General features: G+C 53.4%; 1 protein-coding gene across 5 annotated transcripts in view; it reads right to left on the bottom strand.

Moving 5' to 3' along the window:
- Window positions 1-1,253: 1,253 nt before the first annotated feature.
- The window catches only part of CGN (cingulin), a 61,247-nt gene continuing 42,588 nt past the window's right edge, over window positions 1,254-19,912 (bottom strand). For all 5 annotated transcript variants that reach the window (XM_044990971.1, XM_044990973.1, XM_044990974.1 and 2 more), the window contains 5 exons: window positions 15,718-15,801; window positions 10,782-10,900; window positions 8,606-8,714; window positions 4,638-4,801; window positions 1,254-3,916 (listed from right to left, as the gene is read on the bottom strand). In XM_044990971.1, the coding sequence (XP_044846906.1) occupies window positions 3,775-3,916; window positions 4,638-4,801; window positions 8,606-8,714; window positions 10,782-10,900; window positions 15,718-15,801 (618 nt within the window). In that variant the 3' untranslated portion in view covers window positions 1,254-3,774. The remainder of the gene's footprint in view (window positions 3,917-4,637; window positions 4,802-8,605; window positions 8,715-10,781; window positions 10,901-15,717; window positions 15,802-19,912) is intronic.

Here is a 19,912-nt window from a genome sequence, read left to right as displayed (position 1 = left end):
AAGCCAGGCTGATCCCTGCGTCTTTCTTGGGGGACATGCAGGTAGCCTACGTCTCCATCGTACAGCCTGGCAGCGTAATATCCTCTTGGTGTATAGAGCCACAGAGCCAGCGGGAAGGTAAGGCCCAGCTAGAAGATGGGGAGACGGTGCCCCAGCTGCTGCAGGATCCCCATGCACGTTGCGGGGTGACAATCGGACCATACAATTCTGCAGCTCCTTGGCTCTCGCTGCTGAACATCAATGGGCCCCGTTACCCTAGTGCAGCCCTGGGAGAAGCGTCACTGACTTCAGGGCGGTTGTTCTGCATTTACAGCAGAGGGAGAGGGGAAATTCCAGCCCTGAGCTGGTCCCAGCCCAACGTCACTCCAACCAGCCATGCCCACTCCCACCGCTAGGGTCTGTAACGAACGTCCGTAGGTCCCTTAGCGGCTCTGAAGCAGGGCTGGCTCCCATCAGGCTCCTGAAGGAGGCATGTTAGATCTTAAAAAAAAAACAAAAAAACACCCCACATCTCTGCTGGGAGGACCCTCTTCTTGCTCCATGAGCCACACAGCTCATCAGTGGCCGTTTCTGGGGAGTCCCATGTCCCATTACTTTGACGGCTGGTGGGGGAAGGGAACCTTAAATTCCATCTCCTCATTCCACCCCTACAGCCTCCCCTTTGAAGCTGCTGCTTCGCAGAGCAGCTTGCCTGTAACAGTGCAGGGGGTGGGTCTCTGCACCCATCAACAGAGCCCCGATGAGGCGTCTGCTGTCCCGGGAGACCTCCCTGGGATCCAGAGGCTGGCCAGCTCTCGAGAAATGCTCTTGGCTAGTTCCCTCCCTGCAGCTCCTACGGATCAGGCGGGTTTGGAGGAGAAGCAAAGCCAGGCGCAGAAGGCAGAGGCTGCCTGCAACGAAACCCACACGGGCCCTTCAGATGGAGAGTGAAACAGGACAGCCCTCAAAAGGGGCAGACCACAACCCAGTTAGTGAAACCGTCGCTCCAGCAAAGCCTTTGCAATGGGCACATTCCTACAGTCACAGAGCATCGCAGGTTCAGGCTCTCATCCAGCTACAGCCACTCCCATCCAGGGCTTTTTTGGGTGTGTGTGTTTGGGGTGGGAGGGGGAAAGAGATTCCCCCCCACCTGTCTGTGGGTGTTTTAACAAGGCATCTTTGTTTCAATAATTAAGTGCCTAGTGTGAAGAGTCCCAATTAAAACCCACAGAGAGAGAGAGAGAGAGAGAGAGAGAGACACACACACACACACACACACACACACACACACACGCAAGCCACCAAGATCAGCTGAAAATCCAGCTGTTTGAAAGCTGGGGCAGCTTACTCCCCTGGTAAGCTGACGATGTAGCCCTGATTCTGATGTCGCCACCCGCTCTTCCTCAGTGGCGGCAGCCTCGAAATGAAAAAAGAAAAAACAACAACAAAAACTTGGCTCCCTGAGCAAATTCCTCATGGTGCAGAGCTGGAGCTGGTTGGGGTAGGTCAAGAGATTGTCAAGGTGTCCCTGAACCAGTGTCCCAGGAGAAGGTGACAGCACTGGCTTGTCGATAACCCGAGATGCATCCTGCAGAATTTATCTATGTTTTTTGGGGGGGCTTGGCCTGGAAACGCTAGAGCCAAAGACCTTTTATAACTAGAGCAGCCGCTTGGGGAGTTCCCAATTAGGGGCTGCTACTTAAATGGTCCCAGCAAGCGTCTGGGAGTTGCTCTCTGTGCTGTGACACCAGCACGCTGCCATGGAGCAGATGAGAACTCAGAGGACTTGCTGTTCCCATGGCGTTTTGCTAACTGCCTGGCCCGTCGCTGCAGACATTCGAACCGAGCATCAGGATAAAAAACAAACATCCAAAGCGTCGCCTCCTCTGCGTGGCTACGGAGATCTGCTCTAGGGCAGCACGCCAAGCACAGCAGGGTCCAGAGACAGGGCCCCTGTTCGCACCCTTCTGCTGCCGACACTAGTGGAGGCTGAAATCATGCCAGACAAGGCAATGGCTATATTTGGGCATTGGGGATTTTTGTTAGCCCTTGAGCACCAAGGTGGGTTTGTCGCCTCCCCACCTCTGCTCCTGTGTCTCGCCGCCTTGGGCGGGGGGCAGGTGCGTGTTAAACCAGGTATGTTACTTTAAAACAGAGGCATGTTTAAAAGGTTCTACCCCCAGTTCCCTTCCAAGCAGAAATTCACTGGACTAAGTTTCCCGCACTGGACATTCCCCATTAAGGCACGACGGTCAAGGCCTGACCTGCAGGTTGCTCTGAAACCTCTGAGCTGGTGAAGTTTAAAAAAGTAACAGAGGGAGACTGAGGTGTTAGCAGCTCAACCCGCAACAGAAGCGGGCGGGGAGGTCACACACTTAGTGGATCCCCCCCAGCCCCATATATTCCCAATCTATAAAGCGGCACTTTATGAACAGGTGCAAATTCAGCTACAAAACGAGGCTCAGTGGGAGCGGACAGGCAGGTTCCCGTTTCAAGGATACGCAGGTCTCAAGCAGAGCTAGCTCAGTATTGTTCTTTCCCCTCTGAACAGCCTGGGTGCACTACAGCCCAGGTCACACTCCACTGACCAGGACTGCAACTTGATCGCTCGGCTCAGACGGAGGTGGGGGCAAGCTCCCGTGCTCATCTGTCTCAACAACAAAGTGATATCGTGTCAGATCAAAGTCTCAGCTATTCCAAAACCGGTGTTACTTCTTCCTCCTGGGCCAGCTGCACAGGGGATTAGTGTAATGTCACTGGCAGCTGGGGACTGGACCGAGACCCCCAGTTCCTCTCACACAGGCCACGAACCCTTGGGATCCTGGTCAATCTCAAAACTCTTCCTGTCCTACACCCCGATCCTTGGCCTCCTCCAGAGCAGGGCCAATGGAAAGGACCAAAAAAGTGGCAGCAGAGTCCCTTGCCCAAGCGCACTAGCCCTGTAGAGTTTCGCAAGGCTGAGGCTCCCGCTCCCCATCCTCTGCCGTTCCGAAGGCAGATCCGTCTTTCAGCGCAGCAACATGCTCACAAAGAGCGAAGGGAAGGGCTGAGCAGCACGTAGGCCACACGGATCGATGGGCTGGCTGGGAATCTCTCTTTAACGCGGCATGAAGAAACGACAGCTGCACAAGTCCTGGAAAAAGCAGCCGCCGGATTTTAGACCCAGGACTCCATGAGGGCGTCTATAGACATTAGAGAGACTCTCAGAGCAGACACACGCCCGGGCCGTCTCCTAGACTCTGGTTGGTGACTAACCTACCACGCTTCCCCTTCTGGCAGGGAAAAGCCAGAAGAGACAGGTTCACCTCTTGTTTGTGAGCCACAGACCATCATCCTGCCTTATTGCACATCTGTTTCCACCCCCCGTATACACACAAACATTTGGTTAAGATATGAAACATCTGGAATTTAAGCAATGCCCTGAGAATCACAGAGAAAAACAGATTAAATAGAATTTTCTGGGGAGCTTAACACCCAATTCCCCCCACACCCTCCCTCCTAATTTAAGCAGAAAACCTTCCTGCTTAAACATTGTTCTCAGTTCTGCTGCTGCCGGCTCCTCTCCAGTTAGCTGCTTTTTGGAACGGACGCATGTGTCAGCCGACTCCAATCCGAGGATCGCTGGCCTCTAGGATGCTGTTTTTCCCTCCTAAAGGGACTGGAACGTCAGTAGGTCGGGGATGCTCCCCCGTGGAATGACGCCCTGCGCCGGCCTCTCAAGGAACCCGACGCAGTTCTGACCATGGGAAAGAGGGGGCACCCCAGGAGCCAGTTAACGACCCATGCAGGCCGCTGCTAGCACGAGCTGGTCTGCAGGTTCCCCTCCGTCAGCAGTGAGGCGATGGAGGACGGGCCGTAAGCGCTGTCGAACTCCTCATCCGAGCTCAAGCGGTCGTCTTCCAAGGAGGCCTCTGCGGCCGAGCGGGTGGCCTTGCGCCTGGGTCGGGGAGAGGATGAGCCAGTTCATACCCGCACAGCAGAGCGGCTGCGCTTACCCGGCCCTGCACTCTGGCACCTGCCGGCTGATTCCCACCAGGGCCCAGAGCAGCAGGGAGATCCCTGCTCTAAACCAGGGGCTCCCACCTGCCCACCGCCCTGATCAGACACCCTGCACCCCACACACTGCGTCAGAGGGCAGCAATGAGAAGAAAAGATCGATGAAATTCCGGACAGGAACCGTTACAAGCCTGCTGGGCTGAGACTTCCAAGCCTTTGCTGGACTCTCAGAGGCCCTGGGGCAGGATCGTTTCATTATCCCCGCCCAGTGCTAGGGACTTCCCTTGGCCGCAGGCTCAGCGTGAACGACCCTAGCCAGGGCACTGGAGCATGGCTTAGATTATGGGCACACGGCCGCTCTGCTTCGGGGAGGTCGCTTAGACCAGATTCCTGCTCTCCTCGGCGCGCCCAGCGCAGAACTAGGCTCAGCTACAGAGCTGGAGGGGGACAGGCAGCCTGCAATTATTCCTCAAGGGGGAGTTTTCTACTATCACATCAGATGAGCTCGGGCTTCAGCCGGCTGCACAAGGAGACTGGTACGGAGCAGGGCTAAGGCGGGATGCGTACTGCTCCAGGAGCCCCTTACCTCTGGCTCTGGGGGACCCCCTAGGACGCAGGGCGAAGGAGGGGATTTTGCAGCCCCCACCCCACCCACTGCCTACCAGGCCTCCTTCTCCAGGGCCTTGACGCGATTCTGCAGCTGCTCGTTGAGTTCGTGCTGCTCCTCCAGCTCCCGCTGCGCTTTCTTCCTGGCGCTTTCCAGGCGCTCGATCTCCTCCTCGGCCTCGTCCATCTGGCGCTTGAGCGCCTTGACGCGGAGGCTCAGCTGCAGGGGGCAGAGCAACGGGGGCGTAAGGGGAGGGGCAGGTTGGCTTGTGGTGCTGGGAGGATGCAATCGAGACCCGGACATCCAGGCGGTGCTGGAGGGACCTCACCCCCACCTCTACCCCTCTCCTCCTCCCCCAGGACACTCGGGGCCTCTGCTCGCAGCAAGGGCCATTCACAGCCACAGCAGTGTCCTGGTGCTGAAGGAGGCCGGGGCGAGATGGGAACCAGCCATGCTCAGCTCTCTCTGGAGGCTGGGAGTGGGAGAGAGACACGAGGCCTCGTCCCCACGGTTCTTAGTGCTGCAGTGAGCGGAGCCGCTCTGGGATTCTTTCCCAGTGAATTGTGGGAGAACTTGTCCGGCCTTCTGGGCATACTGAGAGGGTGGGAATTGGGGGAAGGCACTGGAGGACTGTCAGCACTACCAGGCGTACAGCCTGCATCCTCATTTCGAAGTGGAACCCGAGCCCTCACCAGCAGCCAGGCCAGCGTGATCACCCTGACATCTGCTAGGACAGCAATAGAGCAGTGCACGGACAATCTAGGACGCTTTTGGAGCGTGTCGGGGACAAACTTCCTGGTGCAAATGCTGGAGGAACCAACAAGGGGCCGTGCTCCTCTTGACCTGCTGCTCACAAACAGGGAAGAATTGGTAGGGGGAGTAGAAGTGGGTGGCAGCAGAGACCATGAGATGGTCGAGTTCAGGATCCTGACAAAAGGAAGAAAGGAGAGCAGCAGAATACGGAGCCAGGGTTCAGAAAAGCAGACTGACTCCCTCAGGGAACTGATGGGCCGAATCCCCTGGGAGAGAAAGCAGTCCAGGAGAGCTGGCTGTATTTTAAAGAAGCCTTATTGAGGGCGCAGGAACAAACCATCCGGAAGTGCAGAAAGAATCATAAATATGGCAGGCGACCAGTTTGGCTTAACAGAGAAATCTTCAGTGAGTTTAAACACAAAAAGGAAGCTTACAAGAAGTGGAAACTTGGACAGATGACTGGGGAGGAGTATAAAACATTTATTGAGCATGCAGGGGTGTAATCAGGAAGGCCAAAGCACAATTAGAATTGCAGCTAGCAAGGGATGTTGAAAGGTAACAACATGGGTTTCTACAGGTATGTTAGCAACAAGAAGGGCTCAGGGAAAGTGTGGGCCCCTTACTGAACGAGGGAGGGAACCTAGTGACAGAGGATGTGGAAAAGGCTGAAGTTCTCAATGCTTTTTTTGCCTCGGCCTTCACAGACAAGGTCAGCTCCCAGACTGCTACACTGGGCAACGGTATGGGGAGGAGGTGAGCAGCCCTCGGGGGTGAAAGAACAGGTTCAGGACTATTTAGAAAAGCTGGACGAGCACAAGTCCATGGGGCCGGATGCACTGCATCCGAGGGTGCAGAGGGAGTTTGCTGATGTGATTGCAGAGCCATTGGCCATTATCTTTGAAAATGTGTGGAGATCAGGGGAGGTCCCAGGCGACTGGAAAATGGCAGATACAGTGCCCAGCTTTAAAACAGGGAAGGAGGAGAATCCGGGGAACTGCAGCCTCAATTCAGTCCCTTGAAAAATCATGGAGCAGGTCCTCCAGGAATCCATTTTGAAGCACTTGGAGGAGAGGAAGGTGATCGGGAACAGTCAACATGGATTCACCAAGAGCAAGTCATGCCTGACCAACCTGATTGCCTTCTATGATGAGATAACTGGCTCTGTGGATACGAAGAAAGTGGTGGACGTGATAGATCTTGAAATTAGCAAAGTTTCTGATACGGTCTCCCACAGTATTCTTGCCAACAGGTATGGATTGGCTGAATGGACTATAAGGTGGATAGAAAGCTGGCTAGATCATCGGGCTCAACGGGTAGTGATCAACAGCTTGATGTCTAGTTAGCAGTCAGTTTCAAGTGAAGCGCCCCAGGGACTGGTCCTGGGGCTAGTTTTGTTCAACATCTTCATTAACGATCTGGATGATGGGATTAATTGCACCCTCAGCAGGTTTGCAGATGACACTAAGCTGCGGGGAGAGGTAGATACACTGGAGGGTAGGGACAGGGTCTAGAGTGACCTAGACAAATTGGAGGATTGGGCCAAAAGAAACCTGATGAGGTTCAACAAGAACAAGTGCAGAGTCCTGCACTTAGGACGGAAGAATCCCAGGCACCGCTTCAGCCTGGAGACCGACTGGCTAAGCAGCAGTTCTGCAGAAAAGGACCTGGGGATTACAGTGGACGAGAAGCTGGATGTGAGTCAACAATGTGCCCTTGTTGCCAAGAAGGCTCATTAGGAGAGTGGTGAAGCACTAGAATGGGTTCCCTAGGGAGGTGGTGGAATCTCCTTCCTTAGAGGTTTTTACGGCCCGGCTTGACAAAGTCCTGGCTGGGATGATTTAGTTGGGTTTGGTCCTGCTTTGAGCAGGGGGTTGGACTAGATACCTCCTGAGGTCCCTTCCAACCCTGATCTTCTCTGATTCTAAAGCACCAAACTTGGGTGAGAGGGTTTTGTGGGAAGGGGACCCAAGGTTGGGAGGGGGACCAGGGGCAACAGCTGGCTAAGTGCCCAGGCAAGCTCTGCAGGGAAGACAGGCTCCCTAGAGGGTTAAGGAGCAACCAGGACAGGAGGGAAAGGTTTTTGTTAGAGTCTGGGGTCAGCTCCATGGACAGGAGTAAGGTGGGGGAGGTGAAGGGGGGAAATAAAGAGGCTCAGATACCGATCAGAATTTGTGCGAGTCTTCTAAGCTGTTGTACGTTGGCAGGCTCCCTCTGCCCCATGGACAGATCCAGCCGCGCTCCATCATGCCACATCCCTCAGCCACAGCTTTAGGAAGCCAGGCGTGATTAGGACTTTCTCCATCAGGAGTCCAGGCGGAGAAGATGCACACTACTGTCCTGCCAGTGTATTATGTGTGGAAGCCTCTGGCTCTGGGACATGCTGTCAGCAGGCAGATCTTGGCTAGTGGCTCAGTTTAGTCAGGCAGCGAGAGGGGTGTTCTTGTTCCCTCATGCACGGTCAGTAGAGCCCAAAGGATCTGCCCCCGACACCGAGAGAGCAGCTCAAGTAGGAAAACGGGAGCAGAGAACCGAAAACGAAGCGCAGGCTTGGGAGGTACGATGGCAGAGCAGCTTTAGCAGGTAATTAGGCAAGATGGAGCAGCAGCAGAGACCAGGAAGCTGAAGGTGAGTGGTGGCCTGTGAGATGGGGCTGGCGGATTCTCAAAATGCTTCTACAAGACTATTCTGCATGGGGTCTTCCCCCCAAACCCTGCCCCCACCTCACCCTAAAAGGACACAAGAGGCAGAGAGACAGAAATATTTGGCTGTAACCAGGATGGGGGTTGGGAGGGGTCGATGAGGCAGAGAGAATGGGGTGGCTGCAGCTGGAATGGGGATTGCTCTTGCACCAAAAGGAGAAACGTGCTGCGTGAAGGAGCAGAGAAGAGACGTGGGGGAGATGAGCCGAGAACAGGGCCGTGGGTCTGGCCCATGGTTTCCATTGGTACCCAGATTGAATTGGCCAGTAAGAGAGGTCAGCTCCAAATTGGAGCCAAATCACTGTCTGAAAGCACGTGTGCACACACACACACACACACTGAGCTCTCCAGCTGCACAGAGCCAACTTGGCTGAGGTTTCCCCATTTGTCTGCCAAGCAGGTGCCAGAGGCTGTGGAAGCCATTTAAACAAATAAAAATTGGATGATAAAAATTGGAAGAAAAGAACGGAGGGATGCGAGCGATGCCCCAGGGTAACTCCAAGAGTGTGTGGGTGGTCTGGTGGGGTCGGGTGTGCGTGTAGGGAGAGACAGCAGAATGTCATCTACACACCTGGTCCTTCTGGTCGTTCACATGCTGTCTTTCATCGTCGATCTGGATCGTCAGCTCCTTCACTTTCCTTTCCAGTTTGCGGTTCGAGGACACCAGGATGTTCTTCTCCCTGAAACCACATTGAGCAGAGCAGCCGCTGAGCTCTGTCCAGACACGCATGGGATCTCTGTTTATCTTACGGTGGCCCCCAGAAGCCCTTAGTGACACTAGGGTCCCCTGTGGTGCTGGGCACTGCACAGACAGCCCATGCCCCAGAGAGCTCACAGTCTGAACAGGGAAACTGAGACCCAGAGAGATGAAGCACCGAGCCCCAGCTCACACAAGCAGTCAGAGACAGAGCTGGGATTTGAACCCAGAACCCCCAAGTCCCAGTGCAGCACCCTAACCACTAGGCCACCTCTTCCCTCTGCCCTTTGAGGGCAGCATGACTGGTGCTCACACGGGCCTGGGACGAGCTACCTGCAATTAGATTCGGCTCAAGAAAAACGATGGTGCACGAGCATTTAGTTCTGGGGCAAGGAGCCAGGTTGACAGGCCTGGAAACAGACACCCCGTTTATTGACAACACAGGGACAGCCCCAAGGCAGAGAGCACTGGGCACGCTTCCCCCAGACGCTGCCAACAAGGTTATTACGCAAGGCCGTGCCTATTGTGCACACGGGTCACCATCCGAGGGTGGCGGCTCTGACAATGCCAACCTGAGCTGGAGGAGTCTCTCAGCCCCCTTTTATACAGCAACAATCAGTGCCACAATCTCCGGATGATGCATTTTTCCACCCCCATAAAACTAGACAGCGAACAATGAGCCCATTCAGTCATGTGAGTTACACCAATTAGGAACGTCTGTTTTTAAGACTCTAGTCTGAGATGGGGACCGCCCCCTAGAGGCAGCCTTTAGCGACTGGTCTACGTGAGAAAGGTGCGTTGCGGGGGTTATTTTAAACCAAATTCTGTTAAATCGGTACCAAAGGGACACTCAGATTTCAATGTATTTACATTTTAAATAAAAACAAACATTGGGAAATGCTCTTAAACTGAAACCAAGGCATCCACATGGGGGTTTGAAGTGGTTTAGCTAAAATCAGTTTAAAAATTGGCGTTAACGGAGTGCAACCCACCGCATAGACGCTTTTCTTTTCACAATTTTTTTAAACCTGGCAACGGCTGCTCTTGCTGCTGGGACCCCAGTAGCAGGGGCTGTCCGCAGAGCTGTTTATTCTGCCTCGTGCCACTAGGGTAGTTCAAACCTGGCCAGAAGCACAGAGAAGTGAGGTACTGGCTCTCTCCTGCCAGCTAGGAGAAAGGCTTCTGATCCCATATGGCAGACACCTTCCTCCATACCTCCACTGATTGGGAGTTAGTTCCAGCCTGCCACGATTGGTACCAGACCACTACTGAACTCGCACATGCCAGTTAAAGGGTTAACCGCACATTCTCACGCCACTTCGCGCGGGAATGTATTTGACACTTACACAACATCTGACCTCTCCTGAAAGCTGTTATCATGAAATTAAGCCTCGGAACATGCCTGGGAGGCAGATCAGGCTGAGGTCCGTTTTGAAAAAGGGTGTGGGGGGGAGAAATGGGACGTAGGATGGAGAGGATTCTAGACGTGAAGGCCCACGGACAAGCACCAATACTACCGAACTAAACCCCTTCCTGAGGCTGCAAAGCAAGATGAGGGCACAGATGGGGCTAGAACCCATGCACTCCCCTGAAACCGCAGTCCTGTGCGGAGACCCTTGAGCTTTCTGGTTAGCGCATGGGGTGGGGGTAAGCATTCCTACACTCCATTATCAGCTCTGCCACGGACATGGGAGGAGTCACATGCCTGCTGTGTGCCTCAGTTTCCCTATCTATAAACTGGGGGTGGCAATTCCCTCCATCTCTGTGCACTTATAGTGGTAAAACTTTCCAGTGTAAACCAGGGTTGGTTGTCAGTTCAGGTGTGAATTTTTACTGATATGGTTATACCGGTGCAACCCCTAGTGTGGACACCCTCCTTTCCACAGAGAAATAACTATACTGGTAGAACTGCATCCGGTCTGGGGGGTGGGAAGGGAAGGGGTGTAGCTCTCTATACTGTTAGAGTGGTACAACCTGTGTTTAGACAAGGGCTTAGCATTGCGTGCTTTGTGTTCTTCTGCCAGAACGGGGCTAAGTCCACATCTTTTACCTCTCTTCTGCCTGCAGCTTATCCTGCAGTTCCTGGATCCGCGACTCCAGCTGAGACAAACTGGCGCTCGGTTTCTGCAAGCCTTCCAAGCTGGCCAGTCGGCTTTTCAAGTCTTTGTTCTGGTGGGAGAAATTACACCTGATTAGTCACCCAAGAAACCAACAGCCAGCAGCGGAGTGAGAAAGTTGGCCTTATAAACAAACAGAGAAGGAACAGAGAGTTATGTAAACCCTGGCAGGGAGTCAAATGAAATCCCTTTCACAAATTGGATCTGTAAAAGCAGCAAAGAGTCCTGACTAACACGGCTACCCCTCCGATACTTTTCACAAATAGAAAGCTTCATGAGTTGGGTTATATAATGGCAAATTATTTTTCCTGCATTAAAAATGTTGCCAACAGAGCATAGTTTAAAACTGTGTGGAATCCAAGCACTAAAAAGCAGGTGAAGACAGTTCTCCCGCTCTGCAAAGCCGATGCTGTCAGAATCTGCTGGCTGGAGTCACGGGCCGGGGAATAGCTGACATCTCCATTTAGGCCATGCCTCCCAATGCTCCATCACGATCAGCAGGAAAAACCCGCACATGTCCCCCACAGAATGGAGTTTACAGGCCCACAGTCCTGTACGGATACAGGTTTAGCCAAGGATCTCCTGGCGGGGACACAATCCAGTGCAGAACTCAGATATTAATGACCAATGTTATTTAATAGCTTCCTCAGCCCGAAGAGCTAAATTTGCCAGCTTCACCTCCTTCCCTAAGAGCCATCACAGATCCTCTAGCCTGTTCCGCAGGAAGCGACAGCAGAGACACTGTCAATATTAAACATGCCTCTGTAACTGGCACCGTCCAGGAGGGAGAAATAAGGCTGAAAGCTTTTGAAGAATGAGATTGGTGCACTGCAGGGAACTTCGTGACTTTTTGCACCACCTTAAGTCAGCAGCTCAAGCCGAGTTTTGTTTTGTTCTTGTTAATTACATGCAGAGAACAAGAACAGCTTGAAGGATTTGCTTTTTTAAGCCAGCGCACACTTGTGTAACAGAGTATTCGGTAACACAAGTCCAGGCAAGCAGCTGCTGCATGTTCACAGCAACCTGGGCGGTAGTTTAACCACCACATTTTTTTTTAAAATTGGGAATTAAGAGTCCATCTCCAAATTAAGGCGCACCACAGAACCATGGCAGGGAAAGCTGTCTAGGAGGCATCAGGAGCAATTTCAAGTCATTACAGACCGGTCTTAAATCGGCCGGTTTGTCTGAAGTGTGGGTCAATGAGTTCTGGCTCCGAATGGATTTGAAGCATGAGTCAGTTCAGATCTGCAGATAGAGCCTGAAGATGTGGGCCTTGTAGTAAGATGAAGCCCTGAAACACAAACCCTTATATCAGAGGCCTGATTTGAGGCTTAAGGCCTGAACTAAAGTAATGGTCAAAACTTTGCTGACATAAAGCAAAGTTAAGCTGTGAGCGAGAGGCAGGCCCTGCTCACAGCAGCTGGCAAGGAAAGGGCTGATGCTGCACAAAGAGACATTCCTAAAAGGTACTGAACACTAGAGAGATAAACAGATGCTAGGATGCTACCAGAACACTCCGATACGTGCACATTCCACACTGATAACAAGGAACAGGCTGACCCATCCTAAAGACAGGGGCAAAAGGGTAATATGATGGATAGAGTTGTTTTGCTTGAATCAACGCGTATAAGGTAATAGGCGGCACTTTGACACGTAGAGGGGTTGCACCTCGATACGTCGGGAATGACGTGTAACTTGTTTGTACCTGTGTATAAGAATGCATCCCTGGGGCGGTGTCTCTGTCCAGCCTAGGGGGCAGTGGAGAGTCCCACCACTGACTGAGCCGGTCCATTGTCAGGGGGCACATATCCATAGTATGTCCTGCAGAGCCTGCGGGAAACTATTACTGTGCTTCGTTTGACAAGAAACCTGGCCAGGTGCCTTGGTACCTTATCGGAGTCTGTGGTCATTGGGGGGTTCTCTCGGGGTCTGCTGTGCCAGTGACCTGCACAGAGCCGGGGCCGCCCACAGAGGGAACACACACACGCACACACACACCCCTGTTCTCTACACTGGACAGAGCAGAGCACCACACCGCTGACGGCTGACGACAGACCTCAGGTCTGTGTTTCTGCCGATTGCCCCGGCAGAAGACTGGTGGAGATGCTCTGTGCCACTTCCCCCCTCGCGCAGGAGCGTGTCTACGGAAGGAAGGAAGGGGCAAAGGCAGAGAACTCTGCCCTCCGGCTAGTCCATGTTCCTACTAGGGGCCCCCTTGCAGCCAAGGTGCAGGTTAGAGCAGCCTGGGTGCAGCTTCAGCTCCGGTAGCCTCAGTATCCAAGAGGCACAAAGCCACCGGCACCGGAGCCTCCACTCCAGGGCTGTGCCGAGCCGGGTCTCAGTCTCTGAACTCAAACCCTAAGAGTTTCTTGTGGACGGCAGGTGACAAAGCCTCCTTCCCCCAGGCCCTCCCTCTCCCTGCTTCAGGAACGGCTCCTGGCAGTGAGGTCAGCATTCTGGGATGGCAGGAGAGAGCTGCCTCTTGGACCCAAATAGCTCCGGGCCCCCCTTCTCCTGGGGAGGCAAAGGGCATCAGCCTGCCCATAAAGGCCCCATCTCCAGATCTACAAAGGAGCCAGGAAACCTGGGAGTGTTGACTGCACAATAACCTGCAACCAGCTCAAGAACAAACCCCGACTGCTTAACACGTGAGCCCTGTTGCAGGGTGCTCTGGGTCCAGGCCGCACTAACGAGATGCCCTGGCTCACAGCCATGGGGCAGGCAGGGGCCTTGGGAGGGTCACAGCGCTGGACAGAGCCCAGCGGAGGGGTATTTTCAGAGGTAAGGGCAGGACAGAGAGTGACACAGCTGCTCTCCAGCAGTCCCATGTGGCGCTTGCTGGTACAACACCTCCATGGATTGCTGCAGAGTTCACTTTCACTTGCATTACGCTGCAGCTGGGAGCGAGTCTCCTAGGCTGGGCAGGCAGATAGTTCAGTTCTTTGGCTGTCTCAGAGATCTGCCCCTCGGCTTTGCTATCTAGGACTCCCCACCCGCCTTTCGCCGACAGCCCCTGCATTTCACCTATAAATTCCTCCTCCCCTTTAAGAATCAGGCCGAGCCCCAGGTTCTCAGCCTCCCAGGGCACGCTGCTAGCCTCACTCCCCTGGAGGCAGGGAGAGGTTTATGGGAGTTCCTGGGGATTAGAAAATCGTGTCCATTAAGAGCTCCCGACACAAGGTGCAACACGCCTGGGGCCCCCCCCAAGCTGGGCGTGTGCAATAAAATGAAAATTAAGAGTGAGGATTAGGAGAAGAGACACCCCTTATTATCCTAGCCGCCTTTGGAATGCCGCTGGAGGGATCGCAGAGCCGCTGGCAGGAGGCACAGCGATGCTGCCAGAAGAAATCCCGAGGATCTCCGACTCTGTCCCTGCTTGGAGAGGAGGTTAAACACTTCAGCCATTCGCAGCATTTTGCTGTTCATATGCCAGTAGCCCCCAGAAACACCAAACAGGGCCCACTGGAGCAGGGGCTGTGTCGCATCTGTCACAGAGAGCAGAGAGTCATACTTTGGGATGCAGATGAGGGAGGGGGAAGGGATGACAGGGATACACTCTTCTTTGCATAGGCGGGCTGGGAACACAGCGTATTATTTATTGTTTCTATTATGGTAACATGGCCCCTGATCCTGTTCCTTTTTGTGTTAGATGTTGGGCAGACGAGGAAGACAGAGAGCTTGAGACAGAGATATCGAGCAGGACACAACAGGTCATAGATTGCAAGGCCAGAAGGGACCAATGCGATTACTTAGTCTGATCTCCTGTATGACACGGGCCAGAGATAATCCCCAGAGCAGAGCTTTTACAAAAACATCCAGTCTTGATTTTAAAAAAATTGTCAGCGATGGAGAATCCACCATGCGCCTTGGTAAATTGTTCCAATGGTTAATTACCCACCTGTTAAAAATTTACACCTTATTTCCAGACTGAAATGGTCTAGCTTCTACTTCCAGCCATGAGAGCGTGTTCAACCTTTCTCTGCTAGACTGACGAGCCCGTTATTAAATATTTGTTCCCCATGTGGGGGTTTAGACTAATCTAGCCACCTCTTAACCTCTTCGTTAAGTTACCTAGTTTGTGCTCTTTGAGTCTATCGCTCTGGGGCAGGTTTTCTAATCCTTTAATTGTGCGTGTGGCTCTTCTCTGACCCTTCTCCAAATTTATCAGCATCCTCCTGGAACTGCGGGCGCCAGAACTGGACACGAGATTCCAGCAGGAGTTGCACTAGTGCCCAGTACAGAGGTAAAATAACCTCCCTACTCCTACCGGAGATTCCCCCGTTTATGCATCCCAGGATCGCATTAGCCCTTTGGCGACAGTATCACACCGAGAGCTCACATTCAGCTGCTTATCCACCATGACTCCCAAATCTTTTTCAGAGTCGCTGCTTCCCAGGTGGATGAAACGGACGCAACGTGAGGATGAAACAACAGAAGGAGCAGGAGTCCTGGCCTGCACCAGACAGGAGCCCGTTGGGAGGGGTTACTGCAGAGGCAGGTTTTGAGGGTGCTAATGAGAGGTGACAGCTTTATGAATTGTGATGGGGTAGCATAGGAGACTTTGCAATAGCACAGAGAGTGAGGGGATATTTGTTGATAAATACAAACAAGCAGGATCAGAGCAAGATGATCAACCGAGTCACAAGACCACGCTGGCTTAAATGCATTTTCTATCGTTGTCACGTGAGGGAGGGGGCAGACTTGCAACCCCTTGACGTCTCTGCATTTGCAAGAAGTCACAAGAGCAGCCATCAGCTACCCAAGCAGCCAGCAGAGGAGAGGCAGAGCCGTGCAGCAGCACACCCCAAGCAGCACCGGCTGCCAGCATTGAAAGAGGTGTCCAAATCCCGCATCCGGTCACAGCCTTACCTGCCTCTCCAGGGAGATCTTGTCGCACTCCAGGTCCTGCCGGCTGGAGCGCTCCTGCAGCAGCTCCGCACGCAGCTGGTCAATCTGGAAGAAGGAAGGTTGGTTTTGATTAGGGGTTATTTCTGGTCAGACTGGTGTGTCTTCTCTCAGCCGGTGGCAGTTCTCTCCCTGGCAGACGGCTAAGATTCCTGAGGCCATTCATGGATACGGCCAATCAGAGGATTGCGGGGGGTCAGGAACTCTCAAGTTCTCATCTTGGCTATTACACACGTCCCGAGTCCCTTCCCCACGGTGTGCCTCAGTTTCCCCATCTGTTGCCTGCCTTTCCTGCGGGGGGCTGCAAGGACTAGAGGCAGCACTGCATTTTGAGAGAACAGAAGCTAGGCACAATTGGCATTTTGGGGGAAATCAAAGTCACCAGGGCCTAATCCTCAGTTCAGCCCAAGTCCCTCGCGATCAGTGGAGCCGCACCAGTGGCAGTCGGGAGCGGCTGGCCCATAAAACGTGACAAGCAACGGGCACTGCGGTTCCATTACATTAATGTGGGTTCAGTGGGAGCTGAAAGCCATTGTACTAAGATTCCAGGATCAGGGCCCCTTTGCGCTAGGTGCTACACGAAGTCCCCCCCGCCGAGTTCAATCTGAGTAGGCAGGACAGGAGTATCCCTATTTTACAAACCGATACTAGAAGGCTTGGCTATCTACCTCTCCCGGTGGCTCTAAATCAGCCACTAGGCCGCGACATGGAAGACGCCAATCCCCCATCCATAGCCCCACCCTGCTTAAGCCACTGCTAGGTCCTCAACTGAAACATGCCGAGAACTCGGAGGCAACGTACGGCAAATCCAGCTCATACTGCTGCCTGTTGCGACACTGAGCACTCCAGGGCCATCTTTGGTGGGCTGCAGGCCCGCACTGGCGGCCGGCACCGAACAAAGCAGCACTAAAAGGGGAAGCCGTTCTCAGCTGCCGCCCGTTGCCCATGGCTGGTGCAAGCACACAGCAATGCATGCTGCTCCTCTGCTGCCGCAGCTGGGTTCAGCGAGTTAGAGACACCATGAATACCCGGGGACCTGGAAGAGATGCATGTACAGCAGGGTGCAGCCCAGCTTGAGATCATGGCTTGGCAGAGTCCCTGATGCTGGTTAATTGCATATGAGACACTGAAGAGGCAGCAGCTCGTTTCATCCCCAGCGAGATTAGATCATTGTTTACTCAGCAGCCAGATAGATCTTTTTTATTTTCTTAACGTTTGCCAAGGTTAGGCCCTAGACATGCTGCCAGCCCCCTGCCAACCACGCCCTTCCCTTTGCCAGGCAGAACCGACGGGCGTTTTAGCTGCCATGAGCAGAGCGCATGGCGGGGATGTTCTACACTGCAGCTGGGAGGTTCTGACTCCCGTTGGCGCACTACAAACGGCGGTGTGAACGCTGTGGACACTCCAGCCCCTGGGTCTGAGCTCGGACGGCTGGGCCCGAGCCTCTGCCAATGCCGCACTGCTATTCCGAGTGCAGAGGCCGTGTCCCGTTAGCACGAGTCTGTCCCAGTTGCAGTGTGGACTAAGGTTGCCAACTATCTAATTGCACAAACCCAAACACCCTTGCCCCGCCCCTGCTCACTGCATCCCATTTCCCTCACTCACTTTCACCGGGCTGGGGCCAAGAGGTTCGGAGTGTGGGAAGGGGCTCTGGGCTGAGCCTGGGGCAGGGGTGCAGAAGGGGGTGCAGGCTCCGGGAGGGAGTTTGGGTGCAGCTCAAGGTTGGGGCAGGGGGTTGGGGTGCAGGCTCCGGCTGGACAGCATTTACTTTGGGCAGCTCTTGGAAGCAACTGGCACATTTGGCTTCTAGGCTGAGGGATGGCCAGGCGGCTCTGCACACTGCCACTGCAGCGCCAATGGGAGCTGTGGAGTCGGCGCTCAGGGCGGGGGCAGCACACAGAGCCCCCCTTGGCCGCCCCTGAGCCTAGAAGCCAAAGGGACGTGCCGGTCATTTCTGGGAGCTGCCCGGTGCCAGGGCAAGTAGGGATCCTGCCTTAGCCCTGCTGTGCTGTTGACTGGACTTTGGCCTATCAAAATCTCCCAGCTTGCCTTTAACAGTCACTGGGAGATTGGGGCCTATTCCAGGAGACTCCCGGCCAATCCTGGAGGGTTGGCAACTCTAATGTAGACACACCCAAAAGCCCTGGCAGGAGAAGTTAGGCTCTTACTGCTGTTGCACATGTATACATTTTCTTAAGACACCAGCGATCTGCAGGGCATTAGCAGGGCACTTCCGGCACCTTTGGCTTATACATCATCACCCCTGCACCTACTGATGGATGCAGCCATGCCCCCCATGGCACTGCACAAATACAGAAGAAAAGAGTCCCTGCCCCGAAGATCTTACAATCCAGGTATCGCCACCCATTTCTGTGCCTCCCTTTCCCCGTCTGAAAATGCGGAGCTCGGACTTTGAAGGCAGAAAGCACCCAGATTAGTAAATGGGAAGGCCAGTAGGGACCATTAGGATCTAGTCTGATGTCGTACATGAACGCCGGCCAGAGAACGTCACCCAATCATTTCTGCACCAAGCTAGAGCAGATTGTTGAGAAAGGGACGTCCAGTCTTGACTCAAACTGCATGTGATGGAGCATTGAGAACCATTCAGTGACAGCTGTGTAGAGTCTGAATAACTGTGGCTACTTGGAGAGTACACCAGGGCTGAACCTGGCTCTAAGAAGCACTGAGCCTCTCTCTACAGCAGGCAGTCCCCAAACTTTTTGCAACTTCTCCATAGACCACTGCTGGCTTAGCACGACAGAATAGCAGGCTTGGGGCTGACAGCTGGCTTTCAGATTGCATGCGTCAGCAACTGGGGAGCAGACAAAATATAGACTGCAATTCAAAAATATGTACCCTTCACAGCACTTACTGGCTCTAATAAGAGTTAATAAGCCATAGACAATTCTGTTCGGAGAATTTAAGCGCCAAGAAAGCCATTCCACCTGTATGTAACCTGTTCTTTCTCTGCCTATTAAAATAATCACCATGCAATTCAAAACGCACTTGCAGCATCAATAGGGGTCTGCCATTTGGGTCCAGAAAACAGAAACATAGGTAGAGATGGGAGTGGTCAGAAGGCCACCAGAGAAATGAGGTGCAGCAGGAACCCATAATTCAAGCAGGATAATGGTAAGGGGACTTATGCCAGTGGCAGAGCAGTTTGCAAAATGCAGAAGAGCAGCATCTGATAGCAGCTGGAGCTTCTAATGAGCTCTTTATTTTTAAGAGGCTCCGCCGTCTCTTATGTTTTATGCACACATTAGAGGATTTTGTTACTACAGGGATTCAAGCTACGAACAGGTTTCCAGAGCACTGTTAAGAGATGCTAAGATTGCCAGATGGAAAGCAAGAGAGACCTGGTCTGTAGGAGCTCCGTCAACATCCAACAGTCAGTTCTAGTAGCACGTTTGTGAAGCAGGGAAGCACCACAAGAATGGGGAATATTTGCCCTAAGTTGTTGCTGCTGCATTTGGCAAAGAGGGGAGGGGGCAGGGAAAGCAGAAAAAAGAACAGAAGAAAAAGCTGGCGCCGAGCAAATATTTCTAGGAACAACCAAGAGGCAGTAGCTCCTAGTCAGAGGTTGCTTGAGAGGATGAAACTTAGTTTAGACATGAATATACAGATTCTCCCTCCATCTCCCACCATTTCTGCAGCTGGAGAAGCCGAGGAAAAAGGGCAGGGGAAGGGATTCATTCAAGATTGCACAGTGGATTCAGTCACCGAGCTAGGAAAAAGGATCCAGGATTCCTGATGCCTGGGTGTCCTAGCCACTAGATCACGGTGTCAGAACGGGACTGCACTGCTAAAACAATGGCACCTATTGGGCATGGAGAGTGCACTTGTATGTGTCCGTTGCAGTGAGGGAAGTTCTGCTTTAGTGTCCTTTGCTGAAGCAACTGAAGCTACAGAGCATCCACCTCAGTCACACGCCGACACGATGCAGGGGGATAGATGGGACGAAAGAACCAAGAGCCAGACAGCTAAGCCCCTGCTCCACTGGCAAGTCTGTCAACAGCAGAGAGCTTCCAGGAAGCAGTTACCTTAGCAAAAGCAAGGCTAAGGGCTGCATTCTGCGCCCGGCAGGCTCCGTGCGGTGTTAGACGCTAGCTTGGAAAGGATGCTGAACGATTATAAATGAGGAGCAGAGTCATAGGGC

This window comes from Mauremys mutica, chromosome 17 (genome assembly GCF_020497125.1).
Source record: "Mauremys mutica isolate MM-2020 ecotype Southern chromosome 17, ASM2049712v1, whole genome shotgun sequence".
NCBI classification, from domain to species: domain Eukaryota; kingdom Metazoa; phylum Chordata; order Testudines; family Geoemydidae; genus Mauremys; species Mauremys mutica.
The sequence above is the reverse complement of the archived record's forward strand: the minus strand, read 5'-3'. Positions and strand labels throughout refer to the sequence as shown.